Genomic DNA, 17,484 nt, shown 5'->3' on the forward strand with positions numbered 1-17,484 from the left:
TCAAAAATATTTCTGTGTATACTCACTCTCTTGTTGAATAAGACCAAATAGCTTTGTAAAGCTTTCTTTAGCGAATATGCTAATACTGAAGCATGCAACTAGGTTAACATAGAGGTCACTAAACCCTTCACTGGAGTTTGGCTCCAAATTATTATATTATACATATGAAGACCCATAGAAGGTTATGTGGAGGATTTTGCATATTGAGTCATTGTCCTAGATGACCAACTTTAAGCTACTATGCATATTATGTACATGCTCCCTCAGGTTGGTTAGGCCATTATAGTTTTCCAGACTTATTTTTATTGAAATGTAGTCCTTATGGAGTCAAGTGTTCAATACTCATTGTTGTGGAAATGTAGTCCTGGTATGCTCATATACAGACCATCTCTAAGTTATTTGTCTGTCGGGCTATTGGGAACCCAAGAAGTTTGGCATAATGTCCATCCCATGACAACTAGAAGAAGTATATTTAGAGTACCAACTTTGTAGATGGGTATCATAATGACACGAGCGACCTCTTGAGGGACTCTTACGAATGTCATTATACCTAGTCCCCTCTATATAGAGTAATCATCTACGAGCGTCTGGTCTGGCTGATGGCTATAGAGTTGGGATGTTATGTGTTGCTAAGGGTGTCAAGACTTATTGGGGTGGCAAGGTTTGATTTTCCCCTTAGGTTACCAATACGATTTAAGTAAGGAGTTGCACCTGACTTAGAGTTGTTGAAAGGTTTAGTTGGGTAAAAGTGTATGTAGTAACTAGTAGATTTTTCTCATATCCTAACCTAGGTGTGTTTTAGTTGTGTGCCATGAAATGACATAGAAGTGTCAAAAACAAGTTTAGAGGCCTAAAAGGCCAATTTATAGGTTTGCTAGTAGCTTAGGCATTTTTTAGCAACTAGGTTCATGTTTTTCATGTTCATCCAAAAAATATTGTCTTGGGTGCTAGTTTAGGTTTTGTTTTGATTTGATTTTTGTTTCTACAAGTTCCATGTCATTATTAGTCAATAATCTAGGATTTTTATACACCAATAACATGTTTTTGTGGGTTTTAATCCTAGGGTTTTTGTTTTGAACTGAAACTCATTTTTTACAAAAGATGTGATGTTAAAGTAAAAATCAAAGTGAATGGATACTTGATTCTTAATTTATGCTTGATTGCGAAGAAAACCTTGTCTTTTATTGATGTGCCTACACACACACATCATTACTCTTTATCATTGTGTGTATGTGTGAATGCATTATTATTAAACCTAAAAATACAATCATTTAGAATTTTTTTTCCATCAAGATAAATTTTCATATTAACATATCTCTTATTTATCTTAGTAAATGCAATGTTTTTCACTAGAACCATTTTTTTCTATTAAAAAAATAATATGATTGTTAAAGCAAGTCAACAGATAATATCAAAATAGTATGTCTATTTTTTGTGATTGAAAACTAAAAAATTATAAATTTAATGAAATAATGTTCGAAGTCTATTTAAGAATAAAAAAGATGAATTGAATCGAACTTCCATGAATACTTTATTATTAGTATTATTAATTTCACATCATATATGTAATAATTGAAAATAAATTATTAAAATTCAATAAAACATTTGTAATAGTATTTAAGAATCAAGTTAAAACTAAAGAATAGGTGAATCTAGTAAATATTTTTCTAAGTGGCCAAAAAAATCAAATAAAGAAAAAAAAAGATAACAAGGGGTCATTGCGTTACCTAAACCAACAAACGGAATCACCGAAGAATTTTTTCCGTAAGTATTTTGGGGTGATATTTATCGCCTGAATTTTATCCATCGCTAACTCCGTCAGTATTTACCGATATAAATATTTTATCGGTATATATTGAGGGAATCCCAATCGGAATAGAAGGAATTTAAAAAAAAAAAACAAACCAAACAGTACGATGATTTGTAAGTTTTATGAATGATTTTACCAACAGAATTATAGTTAGATTTAAACAGGGATGTCCATGCAGTGACATGTCAGTTATACTGATAGAATGGCCGACAAAGTGACAGACAGAAACATTCCGTTGGTAATTTCATTGGTAACAACTAATATATGACGTGACCATTGACCATCCCCTCCCTTATTTCTACTTCTTCCCCTCTCCTCTACAACTAAACAACCCCCTCTGCAACTAAACAAACAGCCCCCTCCTCCCCTCCACATCCCTCATCATCTCAACATAACTCATCCTTCTTCAACTTTTTCAGTCACAACATTCGTGTTTTATTGCGGATTTTTTATTTTAAGTAAGTAAATCTATCATTTTTTTTAATCTGGACATAATTTTAAAATGTTAATTTTTTTATTGTATATTTTTGTAGTATATGTATATTGTTTGGGTTTTTAGTTGTTTTATTGTTTTTTCTTAAACAAACTTGTTGTATGGATTTATTATTTTGTATATGTTATGGTTTGTTTTAGATTTTATAAAATTGTATTTGTTTGTAAATTATTGAAACTTATATCGAATTACTAACTTAGGTGTGTTATGATGAAATAAATAATTGCTTGTTTAATGGATCTGTTTTATATTTTGTCAATTTTATTGCCGAGTTGTAATTTTTGTAAATTAATGTGTACAAATTTGTATGTACATAGATAATTGATAATGAATTAAGAGGAAGTATGAAAGTACATTGGATAATCTTGAGCTAAACCAATATTTTTGCAAATTTATTTACTTAACATGGTTAATTAATACATGTTGTCATCATTATTTGATATAGATTCGAGAAAAAATAATCATAGATGATCATTTCTAGATGTATCAAGATTCACCCCAATGATTACGGAGGATGGATTATTGTAATAGGGTTCATGGTTTTATTAATTACGCAACATCTATTCCAAGAAATATTAGTGGAGACGGTATTAGGTGTCTATACAAAAGGTGTGAAAATAAAAAGTTTCTCGATTCAGATGTTGTAATGATGCATCTTCTACACAAAAGGTTCATCAAGGAATATTTGTGTTGGTATGCACATGAAGAACCATTTGTTCCTCACAAGACCATGGTAGAAAGGATGGTTGGGTTAACTTATAGTTCTAGCAACGTGTATTAAGTTGTAAATGACAATAGTAATCATTACAGGACTATGGTTATAGATGTGATGAGAATGAATCAGGGTCATGACAGTTAATGTCCAATCGTAAATGAAGAACCTAATGTAGACGCGACCAGGATTTTGATCTTTTAAAAGATTATGAAGAACCATTGTGGGATGGTTACACAAGTCACAGTAAATTATCGGTTATTGCACAGGTGTTTACCATTAAGTCGGATTATAGGTTCAGTGAGACCAGTTATGACAAAATTATTGAATGGGTGAGAAACATTTTGCCTAAAAGGAACAAGCTAAAAAAGAACTTCTATGTTGTTAAGTCCATGATGAAACCCTTCAGTCTAGAATACCAGAAAATTTACATGTGTCCAAACTTTTACATGTTATACTATCTTGAATGATGAGCTGACCGAGTGTAGGACATATGGGCATTCCTATTATACCTAGAACTAGCAGGGGAAAGATTCTTGTAACATTAAAAAAAACTTAGATACTTCTCAATCACACCTAGATTACAAAGGTTATTCATGTCACCAAAGATTGTCGAGCACATGACATGGCACCAATCAAATAATGCGGTGGATGGAGTGATGGCGCATCCTTCCAGCGGTGAAGCATGAAAACACTTTAACAATATGCATCCTCACTTTTCAGCTAAATCAAGGAACGTGCTTCTTGCATTATGTACAAACGAATTCAATCTATTCAGGTCATTTGTTACTCCTTATTCTTATTAGTCGGTTATACTCATGATTTACAACTTACCACTAAGGATGTGTATGAGATCAGAGTTCATGTTTTTATCTACGGTCAAACCTCATCCTAATAGTCCGGGCCGGAATATAAATGTTTGTTTTTGACCATTAATTGATGAGTTGTTGCAGTTGTGATCCTTTAAAGTTTTGATTTATGATATAACGATGAAACAAGATTTTCTTATGAGGACAGCTTTGATATGGACTATTAATGATTTCTTTGCTTATAGAATGGTTTCTGGTTGAAGTACTTATGGAAAATTAGCATGTCTATATTGCATGAAAAATAACAAGGCATTCACACTAATAAATGGGGGTAAATATTCTTTTTTTTTTTACTATCACCGATGTTTCTTGCAAACAAAACACGGGTTCAGAAAGAACATAAATGATTTTTTTGTTGGCAGAGTTGAAAAGAATGTTGCACCCCTGCATATTTCTAGTGAAGAATTATATAATGTGGTGTTAGAGTAAGGTGACATTGTGTTTGGTTTCCAATCTGATAAGCAGAAGTTTTCTGGTTTTGATTTGACCTACAATTGGATAAAGCGAAGAATTTTATGAGAGCTTCTTTATTGAAAGACTAATCTCCTTCACCATAACCTTGATGTCATGCACATAAAAAACAACGGTTTGAGAACATTTTCAACATGGTACGTGAAGGGGACACTAGAAGTTCATTTTTTTTCTCTCATTTTTACAATCAAACGCTCTTACTCTCTCAATCCTCACACTCTCACTCTCTCAATCCTCTCTTGTTTCAAGTCTTCTTAATTAGAATTAACAAGTATATATGGTGAATTTTTTGATGTATTTGTTTTTTGGTTTATTAACAATGTATTTTTTGTTTTTTTTTATCACATATAGATAAACTTTGAAAGTAAGCACGCCATTTATTGTTTGTTGAATTTTAATTGTTATTATCAAATATGTAGTATAAATGTTAATTGAATATATAGGATTAAATTTAATTACAAAAAATTCTTGTCAATTTAGGATTTAAAACATTATCATGTTGAAATAATCCAAAATTGTTGATAGAAATAAATAAAAGCAATTGGTTTGTGGCATATATTTTGCATATTTGTAGGATTGAAAATTCTGGGTAGTTTCCAGTATAATGGAGGTGCTGCCAAATTTTTTAAAAAAAATCAAAATTGATTATGCAAATATTCATTAAAATTATGTAGATGCATAGGGGAAAATCAATTGCACGTCGTGAGTATATGATCGTAGTTAGTTCTTCTAACAACGACAATGACAATAACATGTCATTAGGTGCCAACCAAGAAGAAGCACCTGCATCAACTCACAACATTGCCTCTTCAAGTGCGATTCCACAACATAAAGGTGATGTCCCTTCACAGTGAAATCCATTCACCAGCAAGTACGATGCTAATTGGAAGAACGACCTTTCAATGTAAATTTGGTTTCCTTTAAGTTGGTATGTGTGTAACAATTTATGAACTAATATTTCATTAATTTTATCGATTTTCAGTTTCACAAACATTGAGGTTGTCTGAGTAATAACATCAACGTTTAAATCATGGATGGCAATCCCAAATATCCTGATTGGAAACCCCATATTAATGTATGGTTTACAAGATTTAAGGTTAGTGTTAGCTTAAAATTTAACTATTTTTTGTGTTAATTCCTTTACTCTATTGAAATTATTGATTTATTTTTTATGAATAATGAAAGGCTAAATTCAAGTGGGATAGAGAAAATAATAATGTTGCAGAGGGTTTGAGAGAATCGCATTGTAACTAGGTAACATAAAAACAATATAATAATTTTTTTAATTTTATATATTAAAATTTTATTTGTCATTACCTCATATAGAATACGTTTGTATCATGAAGCTTGCGTGATTTTTGGTATGAGACGCAAAACAAAACAAAAAAATATGCCAGAGAAATCAAAGCCGACGAATTCATGGTTCGGTTACCGCGCACACCAGCAGCTACGTTTTGTTTGTATTACATGCAAAACGGATGGTAAGATTAATTTTAATCACATCTATCTTTAATTAATTTGTTGTTATTTATAAATATATTTAACTTGTAACATTGTTTTTCTTACATGCTACGACTCGTGGATATGAGTCAAGCCCAATAGAGCTTTTTGTGGAGATGCATGTGCGGAGTGAAGACCGCCAAAAAGAGGTGCAACAGTTCGTTGACAAACACGCTCAACACTTTGTGGTATGTTTGTTCAACCATTTTCTTTCGTAAGTTATTAGTTTCTTAGGTTGAATTTGATGGTTTCATTTTTTATTTCTAGGAGACATACAACAGCCGGTTGAGGAAGAGATACGGGGACGATCCAGATTTATGGATGGAGGCAGGATCGTCTTGTAGACCCGATAGATATCAGGTGTATGGACTCTCCAACACTACGACCGAGAACTTGCAAACGGCTCATAGTGTCTCAGTTGTTAGGAGCTAGCAATCAATATCGAGCACCTAGTCTCAGGAGTTCGCAGCCTTGCAATAACATATGGCCAATCTCACTGAACAATATGAATGACTCTTTGAGGATTATGAACGACTCTGCCAAATAATCATAGATATGAGATCACAGATGAGTAGTACGTGTGCGCCCTTTTTTGACTATATGGTCCCATGAAAAACCAGCCTCATCCTCCAGCACTGCTATTGTTCTAATTTAATTTTATTTGAACATAAAAATTTGTAATGAATATTTGGCTTTTATATTAAGATTATTTATTTTTACATACTTGAATTTTATAAAAAAATATTTTTTTAATTATTATGGACGGATTTACTGACAGACTAACTCTATTGGTATATTCCAGAGAGTTGATAAAAAATGACTACACATGCCACTTCAACTGCTACATCACCGATGAAATTATTTCATCAGGATTTTATAGAGGGTTGGAATAAAATTACTCTAAATGTCATTGCCAATCACCGACAGAAAAATTTCATTGGTATATTCTAGCGAGTAAATTTTTTTTGGCATGAAAACTCTATCTAGAAAACCATTGGTTTTTAATTTTTTTTAACAACAAAAATGAAATTACCAACGAAAGGTTTACTAACAGATGGTTTCCGTCCGTGAATCAGTTGATAAAATTATCCCCGATGAAATGTTAGAATAAATACCGATAAAAACTCCATCAATAAAATTATTAAATGTAGTAGTGTTGCTCGAACTCGTGATATATTGGCTCTGGTCCATATGTTAACCTTAACCAACTAAGTTACGATAAAAATTTGTTTTCAAAACAATTAAAATAATATATTAATATTTTGTTATAGTGCATATGAATAGTGAACTACCATAAAAAGCCTTTGTTATTTTAATAGTATAGTATAATGTTGACCATATATATTTCGAGTAAAAAACATTTCATCTCTCGTATGCTAGGATAGGGGTTTTTAAGATACATATGTAGTTGAACATAAATATACCAACTCATCAAAAAAGAAAATGATGAAACTTAAATATAGTTAATGAATCTTCTCTCTTTTCTGTTTGAACGAATATCATAACATAATATTTTGGTCATAACCAACATTTTAGACGATAAAAAGGGAGTTGGGGGAGTGACATTAGTGAATCAATAGCTAAAAAGCCATAATTATCATTATTCTTGAAAGAATAACTTAATTCACTAAACATTAAAAATCTAGAGAAACAAAATATACAAGTGAAACTTGAGAGATAAATTGAAGTTAGTGAAATAGTTGAGATTAAAGTTGTGTTTGTTTTTCATTAGCTTTTGTGTTTACCGTGAAACAAATACAGTAATGTGTTTGGTAACAAACTAAACTGTGTTTTATACTGTGAGGCCCACTAAAAAATTGAGTTTGAAACGTAATTTTTGTGCAACAGTTTTTACATATTTTTTTAACTGTGTTTCATAAAACTCTATCTTTTTTACGTTTCAAAAGCGTTTTTGATGTGCTGATATCAAAATAATTTTTTTAAAATAAAAAATTATTATTTTGATACATTTCCATGTAAAAAAAACACTTTAAAATGCAACCACAACCACACTTCCACCAAACATTATATATTTTTTTTTTTGCTACACATAAACTTCAACCACAATTTTTACCAAACACGTATCTAAATCCAACTAACCAGAACTAATTGCACTTTTTTAAAAAATTATTTTTTAAAAAACCACAACCACAAAAGCTACTTTATAAACAAACATACTTAAATTGATGAAAATTTAGAAGAAGTTATTGAATTTAGTTAAGAGATTGAAATTAAAATAAATAAATAAAGGATAAAAGAAAATATTATTTTTCTAAAGTCATAGAAAAAGTTTGGCCTGAAAGATAAAAACAAAGAGGTTGAAGGAACAAATTTGATTAAGTTGTAATACAAGAAGTTTATTTTGTGAATAGGTTAACTACAATACTATATTCAAATATTTGTATTGTCTTTATTATTTGGTTATTTGGTGTGGATTATTATCTTCATTATTCTTGTCACAATTAATTTTATTTTTTTTAGTTTTTTAATTGTTAAAAATTTTTATGTTTTGAGAAGTTATGAATTAGTCCAATAAATAATTAAACAAAAAAATATAAATTTTGATCCGGTCGTTAAATTAGATTAAATTTTTAATAAATTATTATAAAAACTTAATTTTATAACGACGGCTAGTTTATCAGTTGTTTTTATTTTTGAGGCTCAAATTAAGTCCAGTAGCTATTCTTTTGAATATTTTTTTCTTGTTGTTTTTTTTTAAAAAAATAAATTTAGATTAAAATCTTTAATTTAATTAGGATTTTAATAAATGAGATATTTTTCTTAAACTGAACTATTTCTTATTAGAAAATTTTATAAATTATTGAATTTCAACGGCTGTTAAATTTAGAGCTTGAGAATTTCCTAGTGCTAAATTCTACATCTGGGTTGGAGAAATAGATTTACATTAGCTCTTTCTAATTATTTAATAATTAAGAAATTATTTCGGCATACGGTGTGAATCACGTTCTCAAAAACATTATTTTTTTAATTAAAATTTAATATGGTTTATATGTTTTGGATCGTTTTAATGTGCTAATGTAAAAAATAATTTTTATAAAATGAAAAAACATCATTGACATATATATTAACACGAAAAATAATTTGAAAAACAACTATTATCACACTACTAAACATATTTTAAATCAAATCAAATCAAATCATTGAAACATGAATCGCTTTTATAAAAGAAAAATCAAAGAAGAAGATAGCCACAAGCCTATGCAATCAGAAAGACACCACCAAGATCATGCAAATCCATCAATAACAAATGACAATTGATGCTGAAATATTTGGTGCAATTATTAATAACCGAAAGTATGAATCTCCATGGCTGGCCGTGGCTGGGCCACAAAACAAATTAAAATAAAATAAAAGGACTGAGACTATTAAAATCATTAAACTTATAATCTCCTATCCTCTGGTCGCTAATGGACAAAGAAATAGTGCTTAAGGGTCCCTTTGGTGGAGGGCCATTTTGAAAATGGAAGTTTCCGCTTACGTGGACATTAAAATAGCATCACGTTCCCTTGTCCACGTAAAGCCATGACACGTAGTGCTGGGAGTATCATATAAATTATTTTTAAAATATTTTTTTATTTTAAAATATATTAAAATAATATTTTATTAATTTTTAAAATTTATTTTTAATATCCAAATATAATTAAAAATAAAAATAAAAATTTAAAATATCTCAAAAATATGGTTAACTACGATGCCCGATCATTACTTCATTGAATTCTTAACCATGCCATGCTAAGAAATACTTGAGTCGCCTAATTTACAGTAGAAGAGAAGACATCACAAAGCTTGTATTTTATGGAATTAATTAAATTATAGCGAGAATTTGAAAGAACAAAATAGGGCAAGAATCATGACAATTACTTGCATCATCAAATTCTAGGATTTAAATCATTGTTTTATTAATTCGAAACTTGACCAGCAAAAAAAAAAACAAAAAAAACTAATCTAGATTGAAAAAAATACAATAAGAAAAAAACTTGGCTAATCTTAAAAACATGGATGGATCTAATTAGCCTCATCAAAACTTAATTATTATTTCATTAATTTTTTTAAAAAAATTATTAAATGATGTTGTTTTGGTTTTTTTTTAAAAAAAATTGAATCAGATTAACTCTACTAACCGGTAAGCCTTGCCTCAAATTAACTGAAGTGATTTAAATAGGGTTTTCATTTGTTTAACGTGATTCTTGGCAAAATTAAGGCTTTGATGCTGAGAAAAAAATAAAAAGGAGATTAGAAATGAAAGAAATTGATTTAGCTTCAATTCTTTTTTATCATCCACTAATTTTGAGCATACCAATTTGTTGTACAGATAAGGGCTTTGAGCATTGCCTGAAAAACTGCTACTTTCATCAATACAATAAATTTCAAATTGGAACAAATTTATTCTAACGAAAAATAAAGATCAAAATTTGATCTCATGCCCCTAATTAACACGGCAGAATCTGCCACCCTTCGACAGGCATTTTACAGAAACTGAGATTGCAACTCAAAACCAATCGGGCATTAAGCATTGAAAGGAGGGATGATCTTGAGAAGCAATGTCAAACTTAAACATGGTTTCTAAGCATGAACATATATTATGTCAAGGAGAATTTTTAGATGACAAGATTAGGATTTGTATCTTGAAAAAAAATTAAAGTCTTTTCTTCTTCTTCTTCTATCATGCTATGGAAATACAGAAAACCTGAGTATTAGTCTATTTATATGTTACCCCGTGCAATAATAATCCACCCAACAGCCACACTATGATATTTACCTTACGACGCCTGACAGCATGTCGAAATTCATGAATTCCTGAGCTCATTGGGATCATTTATTGAATCATGTGCGGTAGCGAAGATGTTTCTATCAGCCTGGACACGTCAGCATCAACTCAGTAAACTTCAGCCCCCCTTGCAGGATGACAAGCTCCAACACTGAATTATTACATGTACTTGGCATCTTCCATGTATTCAATACAGTCAACTCACAAAAATGACTGATGCAAAGGACATGCATGGAATACAGGATTTTACATCAAGCATAGATACAAAAAACAGCAAAAATATAATCAAGATGCCTTTGGAACTGAATTAACGTGCAAAAGGTTTCTTGTTTTGTCCTGTTAAATGAATGAAACCTGCTAATTTGCAGAATATATACTTGCCCCAACGTCCATCTATATAAGGAGGGGGCGGGGGGGGGGACCAGAAATGACACTTCTTCTAGGAAAACATCAGTTTGGTCATTAGATAAATGGTGGAGCAGTAAACAATAATAAATGCTCAGATGCATTTGACAGGAAAGGATAACAAGGATGTTCCAAAGGGGGGCTGACCATTCTTGATGAAGAAAGGATGTCTCAATTAGTATGGAATCAGAGATACAAAATGCAGATTCATTCTAATGTTAGTAGAAACCAATTCTTTTTCCCTTGAAGAGGGATTCCTGATAAATCCCATGCAAACCAGATCACATACTAGAACTACAATAAATGCCCTTAATGACTTCATATAAATGGTGGATGTCAGATCATGAGCAGAAATGGAAATCTCCAGAAAATTTCCGTCAAAGCCAGTGGAGTTGCAGTAAGATTTGTATTCTAAATTACTGTTCATTGATGTGGAAGCGCTGAGCAAGTAAAGAAAGGCATTATTTTTGAAGAACAAGTCAGCAGAAACCAAAGCTGAATGGATGGTGATTGCTATGCATATCAGCAAACATAGGACAAGGAAAACTCCAGAATGGAAAAACTTCATGATTTTAACCCACAGATGTCATGAATGACAAGTAAAAAAAATATATGACAGATGTTGGAAACAATCTGTAAATTATAAAGCGGTGATTCTGACAATTAAGTGTATACTTAAAATGATCAGCAGCAAAGGATAGTACACAGTTTATCACTGTACCATCCCAGGATTTTAAATTTTTTAACAAACATCAACTCCTATAGTACAGTTCTCATACCAAGTTTCTTGGCACAAACGATGGTTTTATATGATCAACATCATCCTTCACCTATATTGACAGTCCATTTTCCAAATCCTTGATGTCCACCACGGAACGGGAGCTTCTCACCAGCTTGAATAGTTGGTAAAATTTGATGTCAATCCTCCACCTTGCTGTAGTGACCTACATATGTTGAGTATTACTTGAACATAAATTTATGGACAGACATGGAAAAAAATCAATGGAAAATCTGTAAAGTATGTTTGTTTTGTCTAATGCCTCGACCATAAATGAATTTGGCATTGTTCAATGCTTTCAAGCTCAAGCTAATGGCTGAACAGAGTAATTTTACCTCAAAATATTGTTGCTAAGTATGTGAAATGCTGAATGAGAATACAGGGAGCTGAGAGAATAACAATTGGGCAGAGGTACTTGGAAGAAGGCAAAGAGAAGATAAACATGTTGGGCACACAGATTTTCCATACGTTGCACAACATAAAACGTTAAAGAAACACAAAGACCAGAGTTCAGTGCTGCACCGAATTTACTGTACCACAAATTTAAGTTCCCAAGAATCGTCTCTTTCTCCAAATTTCAACCTAGTCAATCTTAAATAGATCTTCGCTAAGCTATTCAGCTATAATTTGAAATCATATAGTAATCCCTAAATTTCTGGCTCTCCAAAAAGCAAATAAAGGCTCCAATCTGTCCTATATCAGAAGGGGCAACACTTGCAACCTAAATATTTTGAACTCGTTTGTCCCACAACCATAGCCTTATGTTTTATACAATTATTAGCAGAAGTTCTATGTTTTTGCCGAAAAACTTCAACAAAGCATAGACTCACTGGTGCAGAAAATATCACATTTTCCATCCCTTGTTATTTCTAATGAATTTATTATTTCTTTCCTCTACTCTTTTTGCAAAAAAATAAAACAAAATAAAAAATAAATAGAACCTGAATTTGATGGCTATCAAACATTAGCAAGACAGGCAATGGATTGTTTGGACCATGGCTTATTTGGTTAGTTACATTATCACTCAAATAAGCATTTAGTGCCCGTGTGAAGCTCAGAAAAATGGTTAACATTATGGAGAGCAATATCTTCATTGGCAAATCTTGAGAAGATCCTAGCTAGAAACCAAATCATCTACACAGATAAAAGATGACCTCTAACACTGTCTCATAAATACACAGGCAATTTTAACATGGCATTGGAACATAAAAATACAAAACACAGTGAACGGCGCAGAGTTGGCAGGGAACAGGTCATCAAGATCTTCCTGATTTAGAATGTTCCAGACCAAAACAGACAAGTGACTCCCTAACAAGGCAAAGAATATTAGGATTGATCTGTGAGAATCTAAAAAAAAAACATGCAACTGTATGCATGAAGCTGTGCAGAATATATTGCGAGAGTCTACATTATTCTGAACTACTGCAAAGAGCTCAGAAATAAAGCAATTGGAATTAAACTTACTTGAGGCTAACAAATTAAAAAAAAATTCAATATCAAGACTCACTCCAAGGGGCTAAGTTTTAGAGCCTTTTCTCAAGAGTCTGAGTTTTTTTTTTTTCTTCTTCTCTTACAACTATATGAAGCCACTGAAAACAGTATCATATGTTAATGAACGATTCAAAACTTTTCCTTCTGTTTTTTTCCGGGTTTTCTCTAAATTTGGAATTTATCACTTAGCAAGTTTCATACCAGGGGTCAATCCAATTAAGTCCTCAGCATCTACCAATTTCGCCATATATGGATCTTGTATCTTAAAATGGGAACAAAATATTCAAACCTCTAGACAAAGCATAAAAGGGAAATAAAACATGTAATTCCTCACATAATAAATGTAACCAATCGGAGTATATAACAATTAGCATGGAAATAATGGCCTAAAAGCTAGGAATTAAACCTTCTATTAACAAAGACAATACTTTCAGGAAGCTCTTCCAGATCCAAAGAAAGTCATTTGTCAACTCCTAAATTTATTCACTTCCAACTTTGCATGGCTACTTGTCTTGGTCAGCTCAATAGGATTAAGATAAATCATCATATACACAACATATTAAACTCTATTGTTATTTCTATTCTACCATGCACATCATTGTGTGATCAGTGGTACATAAAACTACGACCAATGCAAATGTAGGGCTATAAATTAGGAAATCAAGTAAAAGCCTAATTCACATTAAACTCTTACTGTTCCTATGATAGCATGACATAATATTAAAAATACATGTAGCATATGAATCATAAATAAAAAATGGGCTTTGAATACCATACCTTCTAATCATGTTCCTTTTAAAAACGGAACCATTTCTTTATGGTACTTTCTGGTGGCTTCAACAAATTTCACGGCAAAAGCCTCGTCCTCTGGGTAATATGCAATGGGATCACATAACAGAGGCTGGGGAAGGTCAAGCACACCTTCAAGTATTGCATGAAGACAGTAAGCTGAGTACGTGATGTGGTATCCTCCTTCTTGGACGATAAGAATCTTCCCACCACTGTGTTTATTTGCCAGACTATGAACTATCCGTCCAATCTCTCTATAGCCATCCATTGTCAAGCATTGCCTTCCATTTGGATCAAACTAAAGCAAGAAATGCGACTCAGTAAGGAGATCGAAGTTTTAAGCACTAACATTTTAGAAAAAGAAGGCAAAATCTGAGAAATGCTCATCAAAGAAGTACAATTATAGCTAGAGTCTAGAGATGATGACAATCGAGGAACTTCATAACAAACATGCACAGTCCAAGTTACGAGGAAAACCACAAAAAGAAGAAAAGGGAATCCATCTGGAGGGTGTGTGTGAGAGAGAGAGAACAACTTAGGATGCGTAAATTTGAAAGGGGACACAACTATTTTCATATTTATTTTTCAGAGCCAAGTTACAAATAATTTGCAGTATAGAAACACAAAACTGACGTTTTAGTCTAGAAAGCTCTCTAGAATATTGAATATTAGTACATGTAGTAAAATATATCCAAAAAATTGAAGTATATGGTTTAACTAGTTCACAAGCTTGCTTTTTTCTCATGTATCCATAATTCACTCAGTTGTCTCTGTGCTTTGCTACTTTCAGGTTGTATAAGACAAAAAAGGGTTAAAAAGAGAGGAGAAGGGGGAAAGGATTAATTAATGATCAATCTGAAGGTCTCTTCCACATAATTTTTCATTTTTCCTATTTCTACATCCTGTAGAGCTGTAAACATATTTCAATGTCATATGCCGTGCTCATTTAAGTTCTTCAGTTTCCCTTTCACTATTACTCCTCTGTGTATTCCCATTAGACATGTTATATGGAAATATATAAAGACACAAACAGTAACATATTTATGCATGTATAATTATATTGTCAAACTAATATGCATATGTTTACATGCATAACCTTACCTCATAACATAGTAACAATTTGGCAATGGCCTATCATCGAATTAAAGGTACTTACAGCACTTGAATCTTGGCCAACAACAAAAACTATCATATCAGGTTCAAATTTGTGAACAGCTGGGACAACTAACTCCTTCATGGCATACCCATATCCCCTATCGCCTGTCCCATTAGGAAGAGGTATGTTCAAATTGTAGCCAAAACCCTCTCCTTCACCTAGCTCACCAACAGATCCATTCTGTGGGTGAGATGGACCCCATGAACCATGGTTCATATGAAGGGATACGGTAAGTACTTTATCTGTCCGGTAGAATCCCTCCGCTGTTCCATTTCCATAATGAACATCAATGTCAATAACTGTAACCTTTTTGCACCCTGAATCTAAGGCCAATTGAACCGCAAGACCAGCATTGTTAAGGAAGCAATACCCATCTGCTTGTTTAGGTTGAGCATGGTGACCAGGCGGCCTAACCAATGCATAAGCAAGCTTTCCATGCCCGTCAAGAATATGCTTCATCGCTGATAGTGTAGTGCCAGCAGCAAGAAGTGCAGCATCCCATGAGCCAGGATTTAAGAAAGTTCCGGCACAAATCATCTTCCCTCCTTGTTTATCTGCTTCAACTAGTTCATCTATGTACTCTGCAATTTTAACATAAATGAAAAAAATCAGACACGATGCAACAGATTGAAAAAAATAACCTATTTTCTTTCTGCCAATAAAACATATAAGCAAAAACTTTAAAACTCTAAATGGCTTCAAGATAGCAACTTTCCTATTCAATAGGTTCAAAACTAGGGAATTGCTGATCTGAATAATAAGAAAGAAAGAGTTACCTGGGGCGTGAAAAGAGAGCAATTCAGGGACTTGAGCAGGTCTTCCATGTTGCCAAGAAATGTATGGAGAGATGGGACCTTTCTGAAGTATAGAAACCATGTTCTTGATCCTGTCTGAGTTCTCTGGGTGCTTCTCTAACACGTCTAGGAACCCAGGATCAGTTCCTGAGTCAAAAACTCCCTTTCTGGTTTCATGGTTTAGCATGCCCTCGTGCCAGAACACGTCTATGATCTTGTTTGAGCAAGCAGCAGCCATGGCTGACAGCAATTCTTAGAGGATTTTAAGGTGAGACTGCGAGGATGGGGAGAAATTTTAGAGAAAATTTTCCGCGCATTAAATTAATTTTTAAAAAAAAAAATAAAAAAGAAGAAGAATGGAAGTTACTTCACCCAACTATTTGTTGTAACATGGTAGCGATAAAATTACCTCTTAACTATTAAACTTTTGAATTAGGTATTAAATTGAAGGTTATTTTTTATAATGAAACAATTATTTTTTATTTCACAATATAATTAACTAGTAAAGTTATCATATTCTAAGAAACAAAATATTATTCTAATAGTATAATGATAAAATTATCTTTTAATCTTTAAACTTTTAAGCTAAACATTGGAAAATAAAATAGTCTTTTTACACTATAATACAATTATTTTTTATAAATTATATAGAGTTAAATTGATTTATTTTTTTATTATTATTGTAAACCCCAGAAAAAAAAATAACGCTTAATTTAAAACTAATAAATTAAGTGGAAATTTTTATGAGTATGGATGGAAAAGTCAAATGAATTAGTTTAAAAAAAAATGTATGATGATTTAAGTAAATAAAATTGTACATAAAATTTGGTTTTTTTATGTAAAATTATTGATTATCTAATTTTATGATATTAAACATATATTTTAATCTAACCATTTGATCAGGCTAAAAATTTACAAAAAATCTCCCAACATATTTTATTTTAGATTAAAATTTCAGGTCAATCAAAATTTGATAAAATATTACAAGAGTACTAATAGTTAGAAAAAATATAAAAAATAACAAATAAACTAGGTAGTGATATTTTTATAAATAAATAAAAATAACCCCCTTTATTTATATATTGACCGACTGTTCTAGCAGCTCAAAATCGAGAGAGAGCTCAAAAAAACCTCCTTCCATTCTTCTTTTTCTTGCTTCCTTTACTTAAAAATTGGTGAGAAAGTGAAGCTTTGTAGAGAAATTTGTAGAGAAATTTACACCAAAAAAATAGTAAGATTGAATCAATAATGGGAAGGGGTTGGGACTTAAAGAAAGAAACAAGAAACTTTGAAAAAAGAAGAAGGAGAGGACGAAAATATTGACAAAAGCCCATAAATTGAACTAAAAACTTGGTTGGGAAGATTTTTTTATTATTATTATTTTGTTGTTCTATTTATTTTAGAAGGAAAGAATTGAGAACCCCTAA

The 17,484-nt window shown here is 31.7% G+C and overlaps 1 protein-coding gene across 2 annotated transcripts; it reads right to left on the reverse strand.

Moving 5' to 3' along the window:
• Positions 1–11,669: 11,669 nt before the first annotated feature.
• Positions 11,670–16,412, reverse strand: LOC133679459 (histone deacetylase 8). Of its 2 annotated transcripts, none has more exons than XM_062102061.1 (4): positions 16,040–16,412; positions 15,264–15,844; positions 14,096–14,405; positions 11,670–11,983 (listed from the first exon to the last, which is right to left on the reverse strand). In XM_062102061.1, the coding sequence occupies exons 1-3, from the start codon at positions 16,293–16,295 to the stop codon at positions 14,103–14,105; spliced, it is 1,140 nt and encodes a 379-aa protein (XP_061958045.1). In that variant the 5' UTR covers positions 16,296–16,412; the 3' UTR covers positions 11,670–11,983; positions 14,096–14,102. The 2 variants fall into 2 exon arrangements, with proteins under 2 accessions (XP_061958045.1, XP_061958044.1); XM_062102060.1 differs by having other exon boundaries at positions 11,670–11,993; positions 16,040–16,411.
• Positions 16,413–17,484: the final 1,072 nt, after the last annotated feature.

This window comes from Populus nigra, chromosome 19 (genome assembly GCF_951802175.1).
Source record: "Populus nigra chromosome 19, ddPopNigr1.1, whole genome shotgun sequence".
Taxonomy (NCBI): domain Eukaryota; kingdom Viridiplantae; phylum Streptophyta; class Magnoliopsida; order Malpighiales; family Salicaceae; genus Populus; species Populus nigra.